This window comes from Sus scrofa, chromosome 14 (genome assembly GCF_000003025.6).
Source record: "Sus scrofa isolate TJ Tabasco breed Duroc chromosome 14, Sscrofa11.1, whole genome shotgun sequence".
NCBI lineage: Eukaryota > Metazoa > Chordata > Mammalia > Artiodactyla > Suidae > Sus > Sus scrofa.
In genome coordinates, this window is record NC_010456.5 from 89,384,308 (window position 1) to 89,405,328 (window position 21,021).

Genomic DNA, 21,021 nt, shown 5'->3' on the forward strand with positions numbered 1-21,021 from the left:
CGAGGAGATTAATGTGGCAGAGTGTGATGAGATGCTTGGTATAGATTCAGGTGTCACTGTGGAGGGGTCAAGAGGCAGAAGTTCCCTAAAGATGCTAAGGCACCTCTCATGGTGAGAGGGCCCCGAGTAGAGGGAAGCTGAGTGACCAGGCCACCTCATTGCTCTGCTGGTAACACTTTCTCTCTTCCCACACTGTTTCCAGAGCAAGCGCGGGTGGCAGCTGGGCAGTTGCTGCGGTGGAAGGGGGATGCAGATCAGGATGGTTACTTGCTCCTGAAGTCAGTGTACGTGCTCACGGGGACAGATTCGGTAAGTTCCAGGCTCCACAGGCCTGGTCTGAGTGCTTCTCATTGCGTATAGAGGGACATCCCAGCACAGGTCAGTGCCATGCCCCACCAGGGTCTTCCTTTTCATGAAACTGACTTACTGTTTCTCCTCTCCTACCCCTGTTTTGATATAGAGCATGGACTTCAGAGTCTGAAATTCACATTTGCATCCTGCCTTTTCAGTTGAAAGCTGTGTGCAACCTGGAGCAAATTATTTGACCTCTCTGCTTCTCAGTTGTGTTGTTCATTCTAAAACTGGGGATAATAACGCCCCTGTTGTGGAGTTAGTGTGAGGATAAACAATGTCTGATGTGTATGGACTGTATTTCCTGCTGGGTGTATCCCATGCATTATACACATTGATACTCCCCAAACCCTAGGAGTCAGGTTACGGTGAGGTCACACTGGTGACGAGAAATCTGGTTTGCTGGTGTAGTGTATCTACAGCCGTCTGACTCTAAAGCCTCTGCTCCGATCCATTGCTCGCTATTGCCTCCTGCTAAACTCAGACTAAAGGAGCCAGGCCTGCAGGCACCTGCCCTGTGCTGTCCCAGGGACCAAGAGGTCGGCCCCTCCTTCTTCCCTTCCTATCCTGGCTGCAGTCATGGCCTGCCACAGGAAAGCAGGGGCCTTGAGTGGTTTGCCGAGGATTGGTGTTCTCTCAGGCAGAAGCAATCTCTGGAGAAAGCTGTGGCTGTCAGCGGAAGTGGTCAGAGGCCCTGTGCAGGGCAGGGCCAGAGGCTTATCTGTGTAGGGAGAGTGTCCACTCTGCGTGTCCTGGTGGCCAGACTAGGAGCAACAGGAAATAGGCTAGGGGCAGTGGCTGCCCTCTGTCTAGTGTTGAACATAGGCCTCCGATGGGTGTCTGGAGACAGTGCCAGGAGGTGAGAGGAGCCCACGGAGGATCACCTGGCTTCCTCCATGTGTACTGTCTGGACCACCATCAGGCACAGAGGCCTGGGGCATAGAGTGGGGGCCCTTCCACCCTGGGGAAGGACTCTTTTCAGTCCTAAAGCCATGTTTTCTGCTGCAGGGAGTCAGCCCCTAAAGCAGTGAGAGAAGTAAGCAGTTGGCTTCCAGTGGAGCCAGTGTGGCTCAGAGACAGAGAGAGCCACCTTGTGTGCAGTTGTGCAGGGCCACATGTCCAGTAGGGGGCAGACAGTACCTGCAGTGTATGCTTTGAGGCCCATGGCCTGCATTATATTCCTGGTGCTGGCCCAGACTCATTCTCTTCCTTTCTCTTTTACCCACCACGTCTGTCAGATCAGTCAATCAAGTGGGAAATTGCACAGACAATACACTTTATATTAGCCACACCTGTGCTCTCTCATGCTCATGTGTGTGCATGGGTGTGCACACACACGCAGAGGCTGCAGCCCCAGTAATCCCAGTGGAGCTGCAGGCAGGCCCATGGAAGAAAGGCCCCAGGAAGCCCCACAGCAGGCTGGTCCCCTTTGCCAACTCCCTGTCTCCTCTCTGTCTGGCAGCCCTGGCACTGGTTACGGAGGTGTGGTTCTCTGGATTATTGGTCCTCACCTCTAGGGCAGTTTTGGTAATGATGAGGTCCTGGATCTGGATGAGGGGATGGAAAAGGCCCTGATTATGTCCCAAATTCAGGCACTTCTTTGTTCCCAACCACCCTCTCCTGACTGTTTCCACTCCCCTATCAGGAGGAAAGGTACCCAGATCAGCAGTGATTGCCAGGAAAGCCCTTGATTTCTGCCCTGCAACAATCCCTTACTCCCTCCTTTCCTTCCATCCTATCATCTATCATATAAAAGATACAATGTTTATTGGGCACACAATATACATTTTATGTAAATGTAAGCTTCAGAGCCATCCAAGTGGGTCCTATGACTGTCTCCATTCCTAAAGGAGAATGTGTTGTCCAGAGACAGGATGTGACTCACCTCTGTTCCTGCTAAAATGCCCATTTTGGCCGAACTTGCCAGTCTGGGTCTGGAGCCTGGTTCTGTCTGGCTCTGTGGCCCTGGGTCACGTCTGCTCTTCCTTTGCAGGAGACGCTGGGCAGAGTTGCTGAATCTGGGCTCCCAGCCCTGCTCCTCCAGTGCCTTTACCTCTTCTTTGTCTTTCCTCTGGAAAAGGATGAGCTTTTTGAGAGTGATATTCAAGTTCAGAGGATGTTTGTGCAGGTGAGTGGGAGGAGGGCTGAATACCCCTGGGCTGAGACCCACTCTGCTTCTCCAACCTCTTTTCCTCCCTCTTCCCCTTGTTGGAAGTTCCTCCGTTCTACTGGAGGTCTCAGCTTACCCCACTGCCCGCAGGCTCTGCAAATGCATTTGGAAGATGGAGTTTCTTTTCTCTCTAATTGCATCCCTTTATTCTTCCTGCTCTCTCCCAGAATCATGTGCTCCTTCCACTTCCTACCAGCTCCTTCTCCTCCAGTCTACATCCCTGGGTCCTGCCTGCCTTCCCAGGACCTCCTGTCTCTGGCCCCTGTGACTCTGGGAACAAGCATGCTAAGCCAAACCTGAATAACCATAGCCCATATTTTCTAAGTCCTTGCTATGTAATTACATTTATGTCATAACCTGACATCCATTGCAGGATGTATGTGGTATTGTCATCCTGATTCGATACAAACTAAGGTATGGCAAGTAAACATGAGACACAGAGATGGGGGCTTGAATTAGAACCCTGGGAATCTGGCTCCTGAGTCTGCTCACAGTCAGATGTCTAACCACTCTGTGTGGTCAGCTCCTCCCTCCCTCTCAAGACCATCTCAGGCCACAAGCATCAAATGCTATGTCCTCTTGTCTATCTTTTCTATCCTCTCTGACCAGCAGTGACTTTTATTTGTCTTTTTAGGGCTGCAGTCCCAGCATATGGAAGTTCACAGGCTAGGGTTGAATCAGAGATGCAGCTGCCAGTCTACACCACAGCTACAGCAATGCAGAGGATCCAAGCTTTGCCACGACCTACACTACAGCTCACGGCTGTGCCGGATACTTAACTCACTCGATGGGGCCAAGGATCGAATCTGCATCCTCATGGATACTAGTTGGGTTCCTAACCCGCTGAGCCACAACAGGAACTCCGAGCAGAGACTTTTAACATAACTTCTTACATCCCTCCCCTGCCCCCTTACTGACAAGTCCTGCTTTCTCAGCTTCTGGGATGCTGTATCTCCAGAAAACTCCATCTGCCTCTCTGGTGAGGGGAACTGTGTGTCTTACTCATCTTTGTGTGTCCATTGCCTTGGACAGGGTCTCACACAGAGCACATACTTAGGACCATTTGGGAATTGCCAGTGCAGCTGTCCACTGAGCACTCATGTCCACATTCCCATCCATTTTAGACCAATTCTGAAGCCAGAATCATCATTACCAGAGGGCATCTCACAGGTCCTAGCAGATGCCACTTATGGTGGATTGTCCCCTAAGCTGCTTTTGTTAGAAATTTAGGCATCATTTACCTGCATATAAATCACATTCTAAGTGGTGGCCAGGATAGAACAAAGCTATACTGTGTGGCTTCTATGTGCTCTGCAGGGAATTAGTGCAGTCTTGTCTTCGGAATCTTCTTCACATATGGACAGGATGTGAGCCACAGGGATAGACCACGTCAGAGTTCCTCAGGGCTTCCTTATTTCATTCCACAAAAATATACAGTGCTCTTCTTGGGTGTGTCTCCATGCCTGACCCACACTCCCTCCTAGAGCTGACAGAGAGATGCAGACGCCAAATGGGGGGAACAATCACATAAATAAATGAAGTGTCCAATTTTTTTTTTGTCTTTTTGCTATTTCTTGGGCGCTCCCACGGCATATGGAGGTTCCCAGGCTAGGGGTCGAATCGGAGCTGTAGCTCAGCCTACACCAGGGCCACAGCAACGCGGGATCCGAGCCGCGTCTGCAACCTACACCACAGCTCATGGCAACGCCGGATCGTTAACCCACTGAGCAAGGCAGGGACCAAACCTGCAACCTCATGATTCCTAGTCGGATTCGTTAACCACTGCGCCACGACGGGAACTCCAGTGTCCAATTTTTTAAGTGCTCTGATGGAAAGTGAAAGCCGCTAGGAGATGAGGAGAAGAGGACCTGATTTCCAGCAGAGACTAAATGGGGGCTCTTCTGAGGAAATGCCATTCAACCAGGGAGCTAAAGGTTGGGATGGAGGTGTAGGGTGGAAGAAGATGAGAGAGGAAGAGGGAATGGCCCAGCAAGTCGAGGGTTATAGGGTCACACCCACTGCCACCTGCAGGGGAGGCAGGGAAAGGGGATCGGTGCTCAGCTCCATGGATGCCCGGCCGGGAATCCATCACTGTGTGAGAAGGGGCTCAAGGACTCAGATGGAAGGAGCTTTCCATATTTGCTAAACTGGAAGAAGGTCCAGGTAGACCACTGAGAGGCAAAGGGAGAGCACATGTGATAACCCAAGAGAAGAAGCAGGCTGGGCCAAGCAGAACCCCGTGAGCCTTTCGAGGGCATTCGGTTTCCACCCCAGGTATGTAGGAAGGTGTGGAAAGTTCCTCTGATAGCCACATGGATACTGGATTGGCAGGGGCAAGGAGCCCAGTTAGCATGTTATAGGATAAACTCTTGATCTTATGGAGAAGTAGAGTCTGAATGCCAAACGGAGACTTCAGGCACACACATCTCTTTTTAAACAGCACTGGGCCCTGTTAATTCCATACTTTTAATTGTCGGTGGCATTTTCTGCACTTCTGTATAAAAAGACCCCTCCCTAAGTCAAACATTTCTGTGTTATCCCGATATGGAAAGGATAACCCCTGCTTGTGTGGGGTTAGGAGTCCACAGTTTGGCCTTGTCACCCTTTCTAGGTGACTGTCAACCATGCTGCTCTAGGGCAAAGGGCAGACCCCACACAATCCTTCCTGCTGAGACATGGACAAGTGGGGAAGGAGGCTTTCTAATCAGTATCTCTGTGCCTTTTTTTTTCTTCCAGATGTTGATCAACATTTGCAGTGAGACTCAGGGTCTGGAGGGACTTCTCTCGGGAAATGAACTCCAGTCTCTGATGATTGCCACAACGTGTCTCCGAGAGCACAGCTGCTCCTTTTGGAAGGAGCCCACCTTCTGTGTGTTGAAGGCGATCTCTAAGGCCCAGAACCTCAGCGTCATCCAATACCTGCAGGGTATGACCCTGGGAGATCAGGGATGGGCTGCAGGCACACTTCCCACAATAAGACCCTGGGATGCCCTCGCAGCCTCAGTATAGATTCCAGGGACCAAAAGAGAGATGAATAAATGGGGTTTTCATGGATGCCCAACTATGCCTATGAGGTGACCCTACACTGCTTAGGTCCCTTCATGAAAGCGATTTTATTGTTCATTCTGATGCTCCACTGGGGGGGAGAGAGAGGGAGAACTCATTTACTACACGCATACTATCGAACAGAAACCATGTGGGGTTCATTTGTATGTTATCTTATTTGTTTCTTTGAGATATATATTACTGATTAATGCCATCTGCAGCAGAGGAAACAGAGATTAAGGGTGATGAAAGAATCTGCCATGCTCCCCAGCTAGTGAAGAAGAGAATCGAGTCAATCCTAGAGATGCCCAATTTCAGTGCCTTAGGTTCTGCTCTGGGCAGCATATGTAGGAGTTAAGGTCATAGTTTCTAGAATCAGACAGCTGAGGCATGGGCTCCAGCCCTGTCCTCTCAGCTGAGTGACCTTGGGCACTTAACTGCCTGGTGCTTCAATTCTTTTGTATGTAAAATTGAGGTAATATATTCCCACTGACCTCAACAGACTGTTGTGACCCTTCAACCAGTTGGTATATGTGAAGTGCTTAGACAGCTCCTGACATGCAGGGGATGCCCCAAAGGTTTCGGCATCACAGCACCATTACCTAGCTGTGATCAAAGGCAAGGCACCAAGGGAATCAGATTCTTGGCAGTCCCTGGGGCCTCCCTTAGCATCATCTGTCTCCCAAGGGCCCAGGAAATGCTGGGAAGCATGGCTACCACTGTGGCTCACAGACTCTTGGGAAAAATGTATTGGCCTCCTCTCAGGTACTGGCCTATTGTGGGGCAGGGCGGGAAGCTCTGCAGGGCTAACTCCCAGGGGGATGTTTTGATGAAGGTCTTCGGCTGACCTCCCCAGCAGCCCTGAACCATTCTTCAGCTCTACCAGCTGAAGGGCTGCTTTGGAGCACAACTGTCCAGCCCTTGGTTAACTCCAAGGTATGGGGTCTCTTTGGGAGATGAGGTGGGGGTCAGAGGGGGGTCTGAGCCTGCCAGTGTGAACTATTGCCCTGTGATCTGTCTTCTTTCTGGGGCCTCCTGTAACAGAGGGTGTCAGCTGGTGAGAACTAGGAAAGTACAGACCCACCCTCTCACTGTAACTGAGCCCTGGGCTGAAACGTCACCCCCAATTTCAAGACTGAAGTTTCCTGTGAGGCCAGGGCCTGGTAGTCATGATGTAGAGCTGAGCTGGCCTGAGATGCACAGTAGACCCCAAACAGGCTAGAGTAGGAGACCCCTGAGAAAAGGCTGCCTGTATTGGTGTTGGGGGGGTGGTTCTCACTGTGGTCATTATTCTCAGCTGCCCAAGATAACATTGGAAAAGAAAACTTCCACCTCAGCGGGGAGCAGGCAACCTACAGCTCTGTGCCCAGGACCCCTATAAGGCAGTGAGAACCTTCCCTGGGTGTATAGGCTAAGGAGAAGGCCAGGAAGTAAGACTGGCCTGCTGTTTACCTGCCAGCCCATAGCTCTCGGTGCTGCCTTGCCTGGTCCGCAGACTTTGGAGAGACTGAGCATGCCTTATCTCCAGCTCTTTATAGGCACTTTCCCTGATCCACTGGTGTGGCTTTCCCAGCCCTCAGAAGAGGCTTCCCCAGTGAAAGAGCCCTAGAAACTGTGATCCATCCATATGCAACTCTAATGACAACTGTTTTCTGACTCAAATTTTCCCCTGGCCTCTCACAGCTCTGGGGTAACCAGCAGGGCCTGCCTTCCTTCCCCTCCCTTGTGGACCATACTTTCAGGCTCTAACCCCCTGAATTCTTTAGTAGCTGAAACACATCATCTTTTCGCCCTTTATTTTCCACATATCCATATATCCATCCCTGCACTTTTCTCCAAGCTAATTTCTGCTCAGCCTTGCTTCCTTAAGGTCTTCCACGAAGCTCAGGTCTTCAACATGTTATCTAATGGACCTGGACCCTTGAGTGGGGGGGAATCAGGAGCAGAGGGCTAAGCGATTTCCTACCTCTTCCTGTTTCCCCGGCTCTCCTTCTGGGCCCCAGAGCGTGGTTCTCAGGATGACCCTTCCTAAAGTGGAGGCTTCTTGATCCAAGAGGCCAGCAGAAAAATGTTCTGAATGACTTCTCTTTCACATCTTTAAAGATGGGAGAGAATGACCACTGCAGAAGAGCAATAGCCTCCAAACTCAGTGGGGGTATGTTTATTCCCTCTTGCAGCCATGGATTGCATCAAGATCTCTCTGCAGAACCTCTCCAGGCTTGCAGACGCTCTCCCTGTTCCTGAGGTGAGCGAGGCCATGAACCTCGTCTTGGGCTTTGTGAAGGACTCCTACTCCATCTCCCCGGCTCTGTTCCTGGAGTTTGAGAACGGGGAGGGCTATCCTCTGTTACTCAAAGTGTTACTTCGGTAAGTTGCTGTGCTTGGTGGGGAAGAAACAGTGGAAGCCTCGGTCCTCAGAATCACTTGTGGTGCTTTGGAGAAAGCCTCAGATATTGAGCCTCAGATATTGAGGCTTTTCCAAATGTCTCCTGACATACAGATCTCGGTAGAACATGGCTGGAGAGATTTTTATTGCAAAAGTAATTCAATATAGCAGTCGGCTTTGAAACCACTTCTTAAGAAAACCAGTGGGTGATCAAAATAATATTACCAACTTCATTTGGTGGCACACGCCACCTGCATGCCTGCTGGCCTGACAGTCACCTGTCAGAATCCACATCCTGTGTTGGAGGGCTTTCTGGGATGGCTGTAATTGGCTCTGCCTGTATGCTTGGTGGCTGGAAGTGCTAAAATATCAACAAACCCCAGAAGCAGCCCTCTACCAATGACTGGCAGAAACTGATGGATACATAACCTGCAAAGTTGCCCCTTGAATGAGATAGCTCTACCCTGCCTTCCAGAGTTCCCAGGGGGAATAAGCTCTAACTGCTCTTGCTTGGTAATGTTCCCATACCAGCCTCCTGCTCACAGGGCCTCTTCCCTACTGTTATTCTCAAATTCTGGACCCATGGGAAATGCAAATGAAGACTGTTCAGCTGAGTCTGGACTAATTTCCTCCACTCTGACTTGCTATATCATCTTTAGCTTGAGTCCAGGGATTGGATAAACCTAAGTGTAGAAATCAAAGAAATTCCTTGATGATCCAAACTCTTCCACTGATCTTGAGTAAGCTGGTTAAGGGCAAGGCCACAAAAGTTCCCCTGGGCTTTGCTCTGAATATGAGCAGCACTTCTCTGTGGGGTGCAGCTTACCATGGTGTTTCATGGATTTTGCTACAGTCAGGCTTCCAGTATCTGGAAGAAGTCTGGGACAAGGGGACAGAAATCCCAAAGGAATAGGATTAGATGACCCTGAGGGCCTTCATCCACAGGGACAATAAGAATAAATGTCCCCATGGGGAGGCCATATCTTACAGGAGTCTAGACCATGACTAATTGGTTAGTGCTACCATGGAGGTCTGTGTTATAGCAGTTCCTGAACATTTCTTTGGTTAGATGGCTGGTTGGTTTTCCCTAGACTTCTTGTGGAAGGCAGGAGGGGAAATAAGCCTGTTCCAAGGAGTGTCAGGAAGGACCCATCTCAGCTTGTTTCCCTTTCTGCCTTAACCGAAGTTGCACTGCCAGGACTTTACTCCTGATGTGACAGTGAGACTTGAGAGTCTGTTCTCCATGGTGAGCAAGGCAGCCCCACTACACATAAGGAGCTGAAAACAAAACCAGTACTCATCCCTGAAACAAGCATGAGGATGTCTAATCAAGTCTGATTATTTCCCATGATGTTTGTGTTGCTGCTCTTCTGAAATAATAACTCTCTTATTTCGGGGGTCCTCCTGCCCTTCTGGTGCCCGAAACACATGATTTTTGGGGGGTCCAGCCATGGAAAGCAGCCTTCCTAAGAGCAGATGCTGTGGCTCTTCACAGGGTTCCCTGCATTCTAATTAAACATCCTTAGATCCGGGGCTGACACTTACAAACAGAGTGACCCTTATCCACTCCCTTTGCCTTTTGGTGCTGAACTGATGGAGACTTTTGGGGTCTTGCCCAGCATCATGATCTGCGTTGTCCCTGCATCCATGTGAGGAGCACCATGAACAAACTTGGCTGCTCCATCCAAGATGTCCAGGGAGCTCATCTGTCCCCACAGGTATGACGAGCTGACCCAGACTGAAGCAGACCCCCACCTGGAGGAGCTCCTCGGGCTGGTGGTGTGGCTGACAACCTGTGGGAGGTCAGAGCTGAAGGTGTTTGACAGCGTCACTTACCCACAGCTGGAAGGTTTCAAGTTCCATCATGATGCTTCTGGTGAGTCCCCTCTGGGTGTCTCTGGATGCCCTAAAGCACGTGGCACTGTGCCCTGACAAGGAGATGTCAGTCATCCCCCAGTTCTCTGTGCAGAAACAAACACGCGGCACTTGTCAGTAACAGAGTGGGGTCTGATTCTGTCATGGCTTTGGGGAGATTGGCTATGGATTTAAGACCTCTACTTATAGATTTTTCCGGAGGATGTGGGTGGGACTTAGAAAATATTTGCTTAAAAAAGGTGAAGACTCTCTCAGATAATGGAGGGAACCTCTGATTTCCATCCCCACCTCTGGTGTGACTTACTTGATGACATCTCCTTAGCTAACAGGGACGGATCTCAGAGTCAACCCAATCTCAGAGTCAATGCCTCTTTAGTTCTATGAGATATTATCGGACTGATTGAATGATGAGCCCAATTAAATGCACTGATACTTTCTGTCCACCAGCTACTCTGCCCCATGCTGGGGCAGAACACCTGGCATGGAAAGGCCAGGTGTTTTCTCCTCAAAAAGTCTCTGTAGAAACTGTCACACATGCCCTGAGCCATAATCTACTAAGTAACTGGTTGATTAACAAGTTTAGTGGTGACACCAGGTGAGAGGTTTAGCTCTGCCTGAGCCAATACGGAAACCCTGCACAGAGGGTGTCATTCAAGAGAGTCTTGAGGCTAAGCCTAGGTTGTCCAGGTAGATAGGAGAGGGAAGAAGTTTAAAGACAGAAAGTACAGGAGTTCCTGTCGTGGCTTAGTGGTTAACGAAACCAACTAGGAACCATGAGGTTGCAGGTTTGATCCCTGGCCTTGCTGAGTGGGTTAAAGATCCGGCGTTGTCATGAGCTGTGGTGTAGGTCGCAGACGCGGCTCGGATCCCACGCTGCTGTGGCTCCGGCGTAGGCCGGTGGCTACGGCTCCGATTCGACCCCTCCTAGCCTGGGAACCTCCATATGCCATGGGAGTGGCCCAAGAAATGGCAAAAAGACAAAAAAAAAAAACAAAAACAAAAAAAACAAAAAAAAAGACAAAAAAAAGACAAAAAGTACAGTCTGAGGAAAGAAATGGTTACCAGAAACATCTGGGTAAGTCCAGGGAAATGGGCAGAGAGCCCCACACAGGTCAGAGGGTGGAGGTTGCAAAGCTGAGAGGCCAGTTTAGGAAGAGCAACTGGATGTGACTCCAGTACAGCAGAGTGTCTGAATTAGACAGGAACTTCAGAAACATCTCTGAGGTGTCTGAGATGGAGAGGGCTGGAGGCAGGGAGTTCTCTGAGGAAGTGTCTCCTGGACAAGAGAAAATGAAACTTAACCCTCCTGCTGGAGAGAAAGGAAGGGTGTGGATTCAGAAGCCGTCTTTATTTAACAGCTTGCCCAGAAATGAAACTGACTTTGCTTAGTAATCTTTATCATCATTTGATTTTTTTGGTCTTTTTTATTTTATTTTGCTTTATTTTATTTTATTTTAATTTTATTTTGTCTTTTTGCCATTTCCTGGGCCGCTCCCACGGCATATGGAGGTTCTCAGAATAGGGGTTCAATTGGAGCCGTAGCCGCTAGCCTACGCCGGAGCCACAGCAGCGTGGGATCCGAGCCGCGTCTGCGACCTACACCACAGCTCATGACAACGCCGGATCTTTAACCCACTCAGCAAGGCCAGGGATCAAACCTGCAACCTCATGGTTCCTAGTTGGATTCGTTAACCCACTGCGCCATGACGGGAACTCCTATCACCGTTTGATTTTAATTGATTGAAACCAATCCTCCAGCCAAGCATTGCCCAATGGAAATATAATGTGAGCCACATTACAGAACTTAAAGTGTCTAGTAGTAAAATTTAAAAAATTAAGAACAGGTTAAAACATTTGTAATAATATATTTTTTAACCCAATATATCCAAAATGTTACCATATAAATATGGTCTTTAAATACTTTTTTTCCCTTTTTTGCTTTTTAGGACTGCATCCATGGCATATGTAAGTTCCCAGGCAAGGGGTTGAATTGCAGCTGTAGCTGCTGGCCTACACTGCAGCCACAGCAGTGTGAGATCCATCCGAGTTGAGTGTGTGACCTACATCACAGCTCAGGGCAATGGAGGATCCTTAACCCACTGAGCAAAGCCAGGGATTGAACTCGAATTCTCATGGATACTAGTCGGATTCATTTCCACTGTGCCACAATGGGAACGTCCTATAAATAATTGTTAATGACTCTGTTTTGGTCATTCTTTGTGCTACATCTTGGAAATCTGGTATGCATTTTTATACTCAGGGCATGCTTCAGTTCACAGTGGCCACAGTCTGAATGATTACTTAGCTACCATGTCTTGAACAATGAAGCTCTAGCCTTCCTCACACCCTGGGCAGATAGACATTTACCCACAGGAGCTGGAAAATAAAAACTTTAAATGGTATTTTCTAATGATAATGCAAGAATGTATATCTAGGCATAGGCAGGAGAAATGATTTGCAAGATTATTCCTTTTTGCATTTTCAGGGGTGACTGTGAAGAATCTTCAGGCCTTCCAAGTCCTGCAGAACGCTTTCCACAAAGCCAGTGACTCCATTCTTTGCACAAAAGTCCTGTCGTCCATCAGGGCCATGTGGGCCTGGAATGCCCGCAACTTCTTCCTGCTGGAGTGGACCCTGCAGCCCATCTCACAGTTTGTGGAGATTGTGCCCTTGAAGCCGACCCTGGTGCAGATGCACTTCTTCCAGCTGCTGGAGACCCTGGTGTTTGAGCTGCATTACGTGCCCCATGAGATCCTGCGGAAAGTGCAGCGCCTGATCAAGGAGAGCCCTGAGCCACTCTTCACCCTCGTGGCTCTGCAGAGCATCCTCAGGATTGCCGGCGGGGACCCGCTCTTCACAGACATCTTCCGGGACTCGGGGCTCCTGGGCCTGCTGCTAGCCCAGCTTCGGAAGCAGGCCAAGATCCTGAGGAAGTCAGGTGCCTCCCAGGAGCCTCAGGAGGAGAAGGGGAGGGGTGGTGGGGTGGTGTCATTGTTAGCTGGGCCTGGTCTGTGTGCCAGCCCAGCTACCCATTGGCACAACAGAGGCCCATGTCACTGGTGCCATGACAGGTATGTGGCTTCACAGGGCAGGCAGGCTCCCTATTTCTATAACTTGCCTGATCTTCCATATGAAGAGGTGAGAGGGAGGTATTACCATTAAATAGACTCAGGTGACTAACTCGGGCTGATGAGTTCTTAGTTTTCAGGTGTCTTCTGCACTAGATATTGTCTGAGGGTGCAGATGGGGAGGCAACGGGGGAAGGACAGGTCCTCGGTAATGCAAAGGGGAGGGGGAGCTCAGATAGGCCTGGGGCTCTGGGGGGTGTGGTGGGGCCTGTTTGGGGTCAGCTGGTTTATAGCTGCCTTGCTCACATGGTATTATCAGGTCTGATGGTCCCCTACTTCGAGCAGGGTTCAGTCACCAGGGCTTTGCTGGCCCAACTTGCTCCTCCAGGCTTTGGTCACACTTCTGTGTGCCATGCTAAGCCCTGCACCCAGGGCTCTTGTCAGTGTCCCCTCATACTTGCCTCAGCCCTGACACTCTGGGCTCTCAACCTCAGCAGCTCTGCACCCCATATGGGACCTCAGGGTCCCTTCTGTCCAGGCAGGAGTACAATCAGGAGTGCAGGCTTGCACTCTTTCCCTGCCTAACTATGCCCCACGCATATATCCCCCTGGGGCCACTCAGTGTGGCTGTCTGAAATTCCCACCTCCACTAACTTGCAGATAGGAATCAGGGTATGAAAACTCCTTTCCCAGTCCCTCCTGGCTCTTGCTCAATCTGTCTACACCTGCCACTAAGTGACTTCAGCCTAGAGAAGGGGCACTGGGACACAGAACTCAGCCACTTTTTATCCTCCTCACCTTTTCGTCTTTCCTCCTCCTCTTGCACCCAAGAGCTGAGTGATCCTGAGCAAGTTACTTAACCTCTTTGAACCTGTTTCTTCTGTTAAATGGGTATAATGATATCTGCGTTTAAGGGTGTTGTGAGAATTAAATGAAGAAATATTTGAAAAGTACCCATTGCTGTGCTTGGCACATAAGAGGTGCTTGAGAAATGTGAGGCATTTATTCCCACAGGTTTTGTGCCACTGCTTGCAATACTGAGATAAATATGCAAGAGGAAGCTATATCTTCCTGGGATCAGATAGGATCAGGTAGATCAGATAGAATCAGGTAGATAGGATTCAGATAGGATCAGGACTAGAGACAAGGGTCTCCCATTTCCACATGTCCGGCCTCTGAGCTGGCCTTTGGAGAGTATTTTGTTATATGCTTCTCTCTGTTACCCTTTGGAGAGTCTTTGTGTATACTTTTCCTGTGTTATCTTAGCTATGCATTGCTTTTTAGTAGTCAGGTATTGAATTTACATTTTTTTATTTAGTTTTTGGCTTCACCCAAAGCATGTGGAATTTCCCAGGCCAGGGACTGAACCTGAGCCACAGCTGTACAATACCTAATCCTTAACAACTAGGCCACCAGAGAACCCCTGAATTTGCTTTTAAATCCAACGACTATTCCTAGAAGACCAATGACAAATGACTATTCCCAGAAGAATCTTAACTTTTTAATAATAAGCTGATGTATTCAGTCCTACTTTTTGTTTTCCATTGTTAACTGCTTTCTGTTAGATATTTTGTCTCCTGGTCTATTACTCACTCATTCATTCATTCCCCAAATGTGTACTTTGTTTGTGTCAAGCACTTTTCCAGCACTGGGGATTCAATGGTGAACATGCAGGTCTGGTTTTGCCCACATAGATCTAATGCGGACAGCTATTTAATTCAGAATCTCTTGAGCATCTCCACACCTCTGGTGTGAGTGGGAAGCCCTCCCTTCCAGACACTAATGGCAAACTGTAAAAGTGTCTGAAGGAAAATGAAGGAGGCAGGGCTTTGGGAATCATGTAGAGTACTGGGTTCTCAAAGGGTGGTTCCCAGACCAGTTCCATCAGATCATCTGGAAAATTGCTAGGCATGCAACTTATCACAGCCCACTTAAGACCTCCAAAGTCAGAAACTTTGGAGATGGGGCTTGGCTTCTGGATTTTTACAACAAAACTTCCAGGGGATTTTGATGCACTCAAGTTGGAGAACCTCTGATGTAGGGGTTGCAGGGTCACATATTACATATTGGGATGTACACTCTCATGACGAAAGCATGATATTTGCCTTTCCTAAGAGGATAGATAATTAATGGAATTGGAGATTTGGGTCTGTAACACACAGACTTAAAAGTTTTTTTTCCAATGCTTCTTGAATATGGCAGGAAACAGAGAGTCCAATCCTGGAGTTGAGGATACAGAAAGAGAACTGACTTGTGTGATGCTGAGAACTGTGGTCACACTTCTGAAAGGGTCGGTTCGAAATGCAGGTAAGTAAGGATGGTACTGAATTCCCCTTGTCACTGCTTGGAAAACATTAACTGTTTCCTAATGGTTTATGTTAGTGTTCAAAGGTTTTTATCCAAGGACTAACCAACACTAATGCTGTGGCTAATGTATGTTTGCTTGTTGATGTTCAGTGTCATCTGTAAATTACTAGACACCTCAGTTGACACTTTTTACTCTTTTACTTTTTACTCTTAAGGTTGCTAAATATGTTTAGAAAGAGTTTAAGAGTTATTTTAAATATATGACACTGCAGAAATCCTATCCACCTTAAGTAAAATATTTTAATAGCCTGTTTCACTGATTATAAATGCTTTTTTTTAAAAAAATCAAATTGTAAAATATAGGCAAAGAAATCTCATTATTTTTAAGAGACAAAATTGGATGTGCTTCCAGCCCATTTTGTAGCTCCACCCACTCAAAAATTTTTTTAGCTTCCTAAGATCATGCAGCTCCCATGCTTAAAAAAATATGTGCAAGAAATATACATACATATATGTTATACTATTAAGTAGATGCATCAACAAAGTTACATCAGTGGGTTTGGTGATTTGGAGCATTTTTATCTGAAGCCCTCATAGTTCAACCATACAAATGTGAATGATAATTACATTATGGTAGAGGGTCTCTCTAATGTTAGACTATAAAAGAGTCCCTGGAGATTCTTGTTAATATAGAGGTAAATGTCGCTAGGTTCCCTCCCAGAGATTTAATTGTCTGGTCAAGGTAGAGCCCAGTAATCTACTTCTAAAGAGACCTCCAAGGTGATGATTTTCATGTAGAGGGCACCTGGTCCACAAATGGAGAAATCCTGCTTTCTGGAGTGGACCAGCTCAAATCCACATCATGTCATCTGAAAGATCTGGTTACTTCCTTGTCCTTATTCTATTCATGATTACTCCAAAGATCAATCCTGGAAGGAAATTCTTAAGATTGCTTTGAACAATAATATACCACTAGCCAAATTTCTTTACCTTCCCCCTGCTCCTGCCCACATACACACCCCAAGAAACTACCTGGGAATTAAATATGTTCTTTTTTCTTTTTGCCTTCTAGGGCTGCACTTGTGGCATATGGAAGTTCCCAGGTTGGGGACAAATCAGAGCTACAGGTGCTGGCCTACACCACAGCCACAGCAGTGTGGGATCTGAGCTGCATCTGTGACTTACACCACAGCTCACAGCAATGCCAGATCCATAACCCACTGAGCGAGGCCAGGGATTGAACCCTCATCCTCATGAATGCTAGTCAGATTTGTAACCCACTAAGCCACAATGAGAACTCCTAAATATGTTCTTAACCTAAATTCTGGTTTACTGTCAGTAAGAATTTGGCAGAGGAGAGAGAGAATTGTCATTGACCCTGTTTTAGAGAATTATTTGGAAATAAAAGGTAGAGGTAAATCTAGTTAAAATTTATATTACTTAGGTTTTTCAAAAAAAGAAGGGATTTTTTTTTCAAAAACAATTTCTACTGGAGAAGAAAGTAGTTTTTCTTTTTAATTCTAAGCTCCATAGTTTCTCTCTTATATTAACATATGGATCTGGGGAAAAAAGTTTCTAGTGGGTAGAAGAAACATATACATGTAGCCAAACAAACTTGAAACATTTTCCTCATAATTGAAACTTAAGATACCAAGGCCCCCATCGCTCTAGCCCCATACTGTTTTCTGGTCCCCAGTTGTCCTGAAAGACCACGGCATGGTGCCCTTCATCAAGATCTTCCTGGACGATGAGTGCTACCGGGGAGCTCACTCAGCATCTTAGAGCAGCTCTCAGTCATCAACGCCGAGGAGTACATGAGCATCATTGTGGGCGCTTTGTGCTCGTCCACTCAAGGGGAACTGCAGCTGAAACTGGATCTCCTGAAGGTGATGTCAAGTCCTCCTTTGTGATGGGCTTTCTCATGGACATGCAGCAGGTGATCGGCATTTGCCCATGCATTCATTCATTCATTCCTTCATGTAGTTGGCCACTATTTCATCCAGGTAGAGTAGTAGTAGGTGCTGTGACAAATAAATTTTGCATCTTCAGTAGGCTGACACATTAGAGGCTTCTTTCTTACGTAAGGTCTAATCAGTGATTGGGAGGAGTATCATTTGGGGACAGCCATCACCTGGGCATCTAATCCCATCAGAAGATAAAGGAAAGGAGAAGATGGAGAATGGCACACCTGCTCTTGTTCAGGCCTAGAACCAGTACATGTTAACTTCTGCCCAGTTTTCTTTGGGCAGAACTCATCTGGATGCAAGTGGTGCCAGGGACCAGTAGTCACTGGTTGAGCAGTGTGGTCCCAGCCACAGAGTAAACTATGGATGTGGAGGCTATATCAATGATGGTCAACAGCTTCCTCCTTTACTTGACCAGCATTTAGTGAGCATCTACTAGTTACCAGGCTTGATGTAGAATGCCTGGGACACACAGTTAAATGATATTCAGCCCTTGCCATCTGGGAGCTCACAGATTAGCGTTAACAGCAGGTAAGCAATCATGGCAATGCAGCTTGGTAATGCCTTGGTAGACACTGAGGGCAGGCACCATGGGAATAGAGAAGTAGGAGAGATCAAAGCTGCCTTATATGTTTGAGGAAGGTTCACAGAGGAGAGGATGTCTGAATTGGGAAGAGGAAGCCAAAGGCAGTCAAAGACACATGTACAGTGGTTACAAAGAGAGAAGTAAAACTAGGGTGTCACTTTGGGTAACAAAGAGGAGTATATGTTTTTGTTTTTTGTAATATTGTTAATAATCATCAAATTAACTTAAAACAATTCAAGATGATAATAAATATCATCAGCCTTACAGCTCCCACAATTTTATCGCTGTTCCTGCTTTATTATTTCTTTTGTCTTTGGGGGCTTAAGCCTTGAAAAAAAAAATCCCCTTTTGTGTTAAGCTGTTAAGAGCCGAGCAGATGTAAATGCAAATATCCCTCAGGGAAATGACTTGGGGACCCACCATGTCTATGTGTGAACAAATCCCCATGCAATATACACTCATGCTTCATTATCATATGATGCTGGATCACTGGGAAATCTTATCCAATACGAAGTTGCTCTGACTTCCAAAATTAAACACTTAAGGTTACTTAGCCATGACTATCTCTGTACAAAACCATTTTAACTGTTAGAGAATGGTCTTCAGTTTATTCTACCTCCTTTGTTTTCTTGGATAAGCCAATGTCAGCACTGGTGTAGTTGTGTTCTAATTATCTCGTGACCTAAGCCTATAGAGCTTGGCGTAGCCAGTGCGTCATGAGAAGCCCATCCAAAGTTGATATTAAGACCATAGTTGTCATGTATTTCACAGATGAAAAGAACCAAAACAGTGACTTAATCACAGGGTCAAAAAAATCAGTGAAGGTGATTTATATGAAACAAAAAAAGGAAAGCGAAAGGTCTTTTAAAAGACCCCCGCATTCCATGATTATGCGAATAACGGCATTGAAAGGAGCATGTAAAGGGGACCATAAAGGAGAGATATCAAGAATTAATGACAGTTTGTAGCTGGGAAGCACCTTAGCTTCGTGTGGTCCAGTCTTAATATTGCAAGGGAGACAGACCTGGAGAGATTATAATGCTAAATGGTGAAGCTGAGTTTGAATTTAAAACTAGTGATTTAAAATTGGTGATCTTTCCTCTTCACCATGCTGTTGCATTTTTTTTCCTCACACATCTGTGTTCAGCTTAGTTCGCGTGAGCCTTATTCTAATAAGGAACAGGGAAGGCAGGGATCAAGGCAGTCAGGACTTTGATTTTCTGTTGGGTGAGTAATTGCAAGCTCTATCTGCTTCTAACATTTTCATATTGAAAGTCAAACGGAGCCACAGAAAGGAATGGGTTGGAGAGTACAAGTGTTTTCGTGTCTATTATAGAAAAACTCCGTGCTCTGCTCATGAAAAGTTCATCTTGTTTACTCTGGAGAGGCACCTTACTGGAGTGTCAGCCCTTGGGTAATGGGACAGAGTTTCTAGAATTAGCTATGTAAAGCCATTACGGTGTTTTACAGATTCAATATCATTTCAGACTCACACTATCACGAGAGCTTGTCAGGAATGAACACAATGGGAGCTTATTTAACAGAGCCATGCCCTGTGCTCATTCTGCTGTCTTCCCCCAGGGTACCACATCACTGCTGGGCAGTCAGAAGAGTACTTGGAGCTGCCATTGCTCTTCCAGGACCAGGGCTGATAACTCTTGCAGCTCCTGTGGGTGGTGGAGAAGGATTCGGCTTCAGAGCTTGGTCCAGACTTGCCCACCACTGAGTCATGTGAACAACCAGCCACTGTTTGTGGGATCCGCCTTTGTTCTAAATCATTTTGGGAATCCCTTGGAACTTTAGAAACAACGATGTAAATTTAGTTCTTCTAGCTAGATCTCCCTTTTTAGTAGTTGAGAGTGGATTCTGCTTGAAGCACTGTACCTGCCAAGTGAGTCAGATGTAGGATGAGGGAGGGTGGGGACTTCAAAGGCAGGTCTCCCTATCCTGCCACCCAATAAAAGCTCACCATCTCTGAAGTGCTTTCACACCATGGCGCCACCCTCACTTCCCTTCCCTCAATTAGAATCAGCCAGCTGCTCTGGAGGAGAAAATTCCTCCATAAACACTCAACTTAAGGCAGTTGCTTCCAAAATCCAGTGGTGCTTCCATACCAATACAGAAGCACATATGACTTCACCACCTAATTCTGGCAAATGGTAACTGAGTTAAAGAATAATGTAAGCAAATGAATTTCCTCTCCACAGCCAGTGGGACCATGATTGGGTTATGCACAAATTCAGATTGATTTGCTAATATACATTTAGCTGTTCAACTCTAAGCTTAATCGCATTACTGCACCGGTCTTCCAGCATGACACATGGAAAATTATGAGGAATAACAAATAATAGAATGTGAAATAAATCCTGTTAGTCCTAACATAGTTAGCGTTTTGCAGCAGACATCCATTTTATAGATTCAAGCTGGAGGAATACTAACTCAGAGACGATGACATGGTAACTGAGTTAAGGAGGAGAAAATGTGCTTAACGCTGACCTTTCTTGAAATGTGTCAACCCTAGCCTGATTACTTTGACTTCAGCTGATTAAATTTACTCCCTTCTGCAGACTTGCAAGCCTAGGTGATGCATTATCATGCAAAGTTGAATGACAGTAATGGAGACCCTCCTCCCAGGCCCCCAGTTCCTGACAAATCGTTTCCGAAGTAACGCAGTATTTATTTTCCTTTATGATAGAAATGTTTCTCTTTAGTTGCTATGAAATTAAGCCTTTGTAATTGGATTTTGGACTCTACTTTATGACTCTGCAAATATGAAATTAACCCCATCCCAAGAAATAATAGAGCAGTCTGAGTTCTAATGAAATTACCCCCATTTTAGATAATGACTCTGAATTTAATAAATCAAACAAAGCAACAATTAAGGACAGTCATTCCTTCCTTCTCCCCCCTCCCAACAGGAGGAGAAAAGAGCCATCTAGGAATTACAGCGGGATAGACCCTCTGAGAGACGCAGATCATAAGGAAGACTACGATTGGGTTGCTCTTCTTTTAAAATATCTGCTCTCAACACTCTTTGAATGATAGACAGCTTTTGAGCAATTTCTGGTGTTAAACTGGACAATTAGAAGATAGTTTCTTAAGGGAAGCAGGGGGTGTTTAGCGATCATCCAGCACTCAGACAAATGCCTACAATCTGATTAGTTTTACTTTTAATCATTCTCTCTTTTTGGTGTTTGTTTGGTCACATCACACAATAAACAGAAGAGCTCCATTCATTCTACCTGCCTTGAATAACCTCATAGTGGCTT

The 21,021-nt window shown here is 46.8% G+C and overlaps 1 protein-coding gene across 1 annotated transcript in view; it reads left to right on the forward strand.

Annotated features, from left to right (window-relative positions):
* Positions 1–21,021, forward strand: part of WDFY4 (WDFY family member 4) — a 279,361-nt gene that overhangs the window by 30,946 nt on the left and 227,394 nt on the right. The window contains 9 exon segments of the mRNA XM_021073024.1: positions 203–309; positions 2,345–2,479; positions 5,258–5,447; positions 7,744–7,933; positions 9,671–9,828; positions 12,313–12,765; positions 15,098–15,202; positions 16,899–16,961; positions 16,964–17,088. Of these exon segments, the coding sequence (XP_020928683.1) occupies positions 203–309; positions 2,345–2,479; positions 5,258–5,447; positions 7,744–7,933; positions 9,671–9,828; positions 12,313–12,765; positions 15,098–15,202; positions 16,899–16,961; positions 16,964–17,088 (1,526 nt within the window).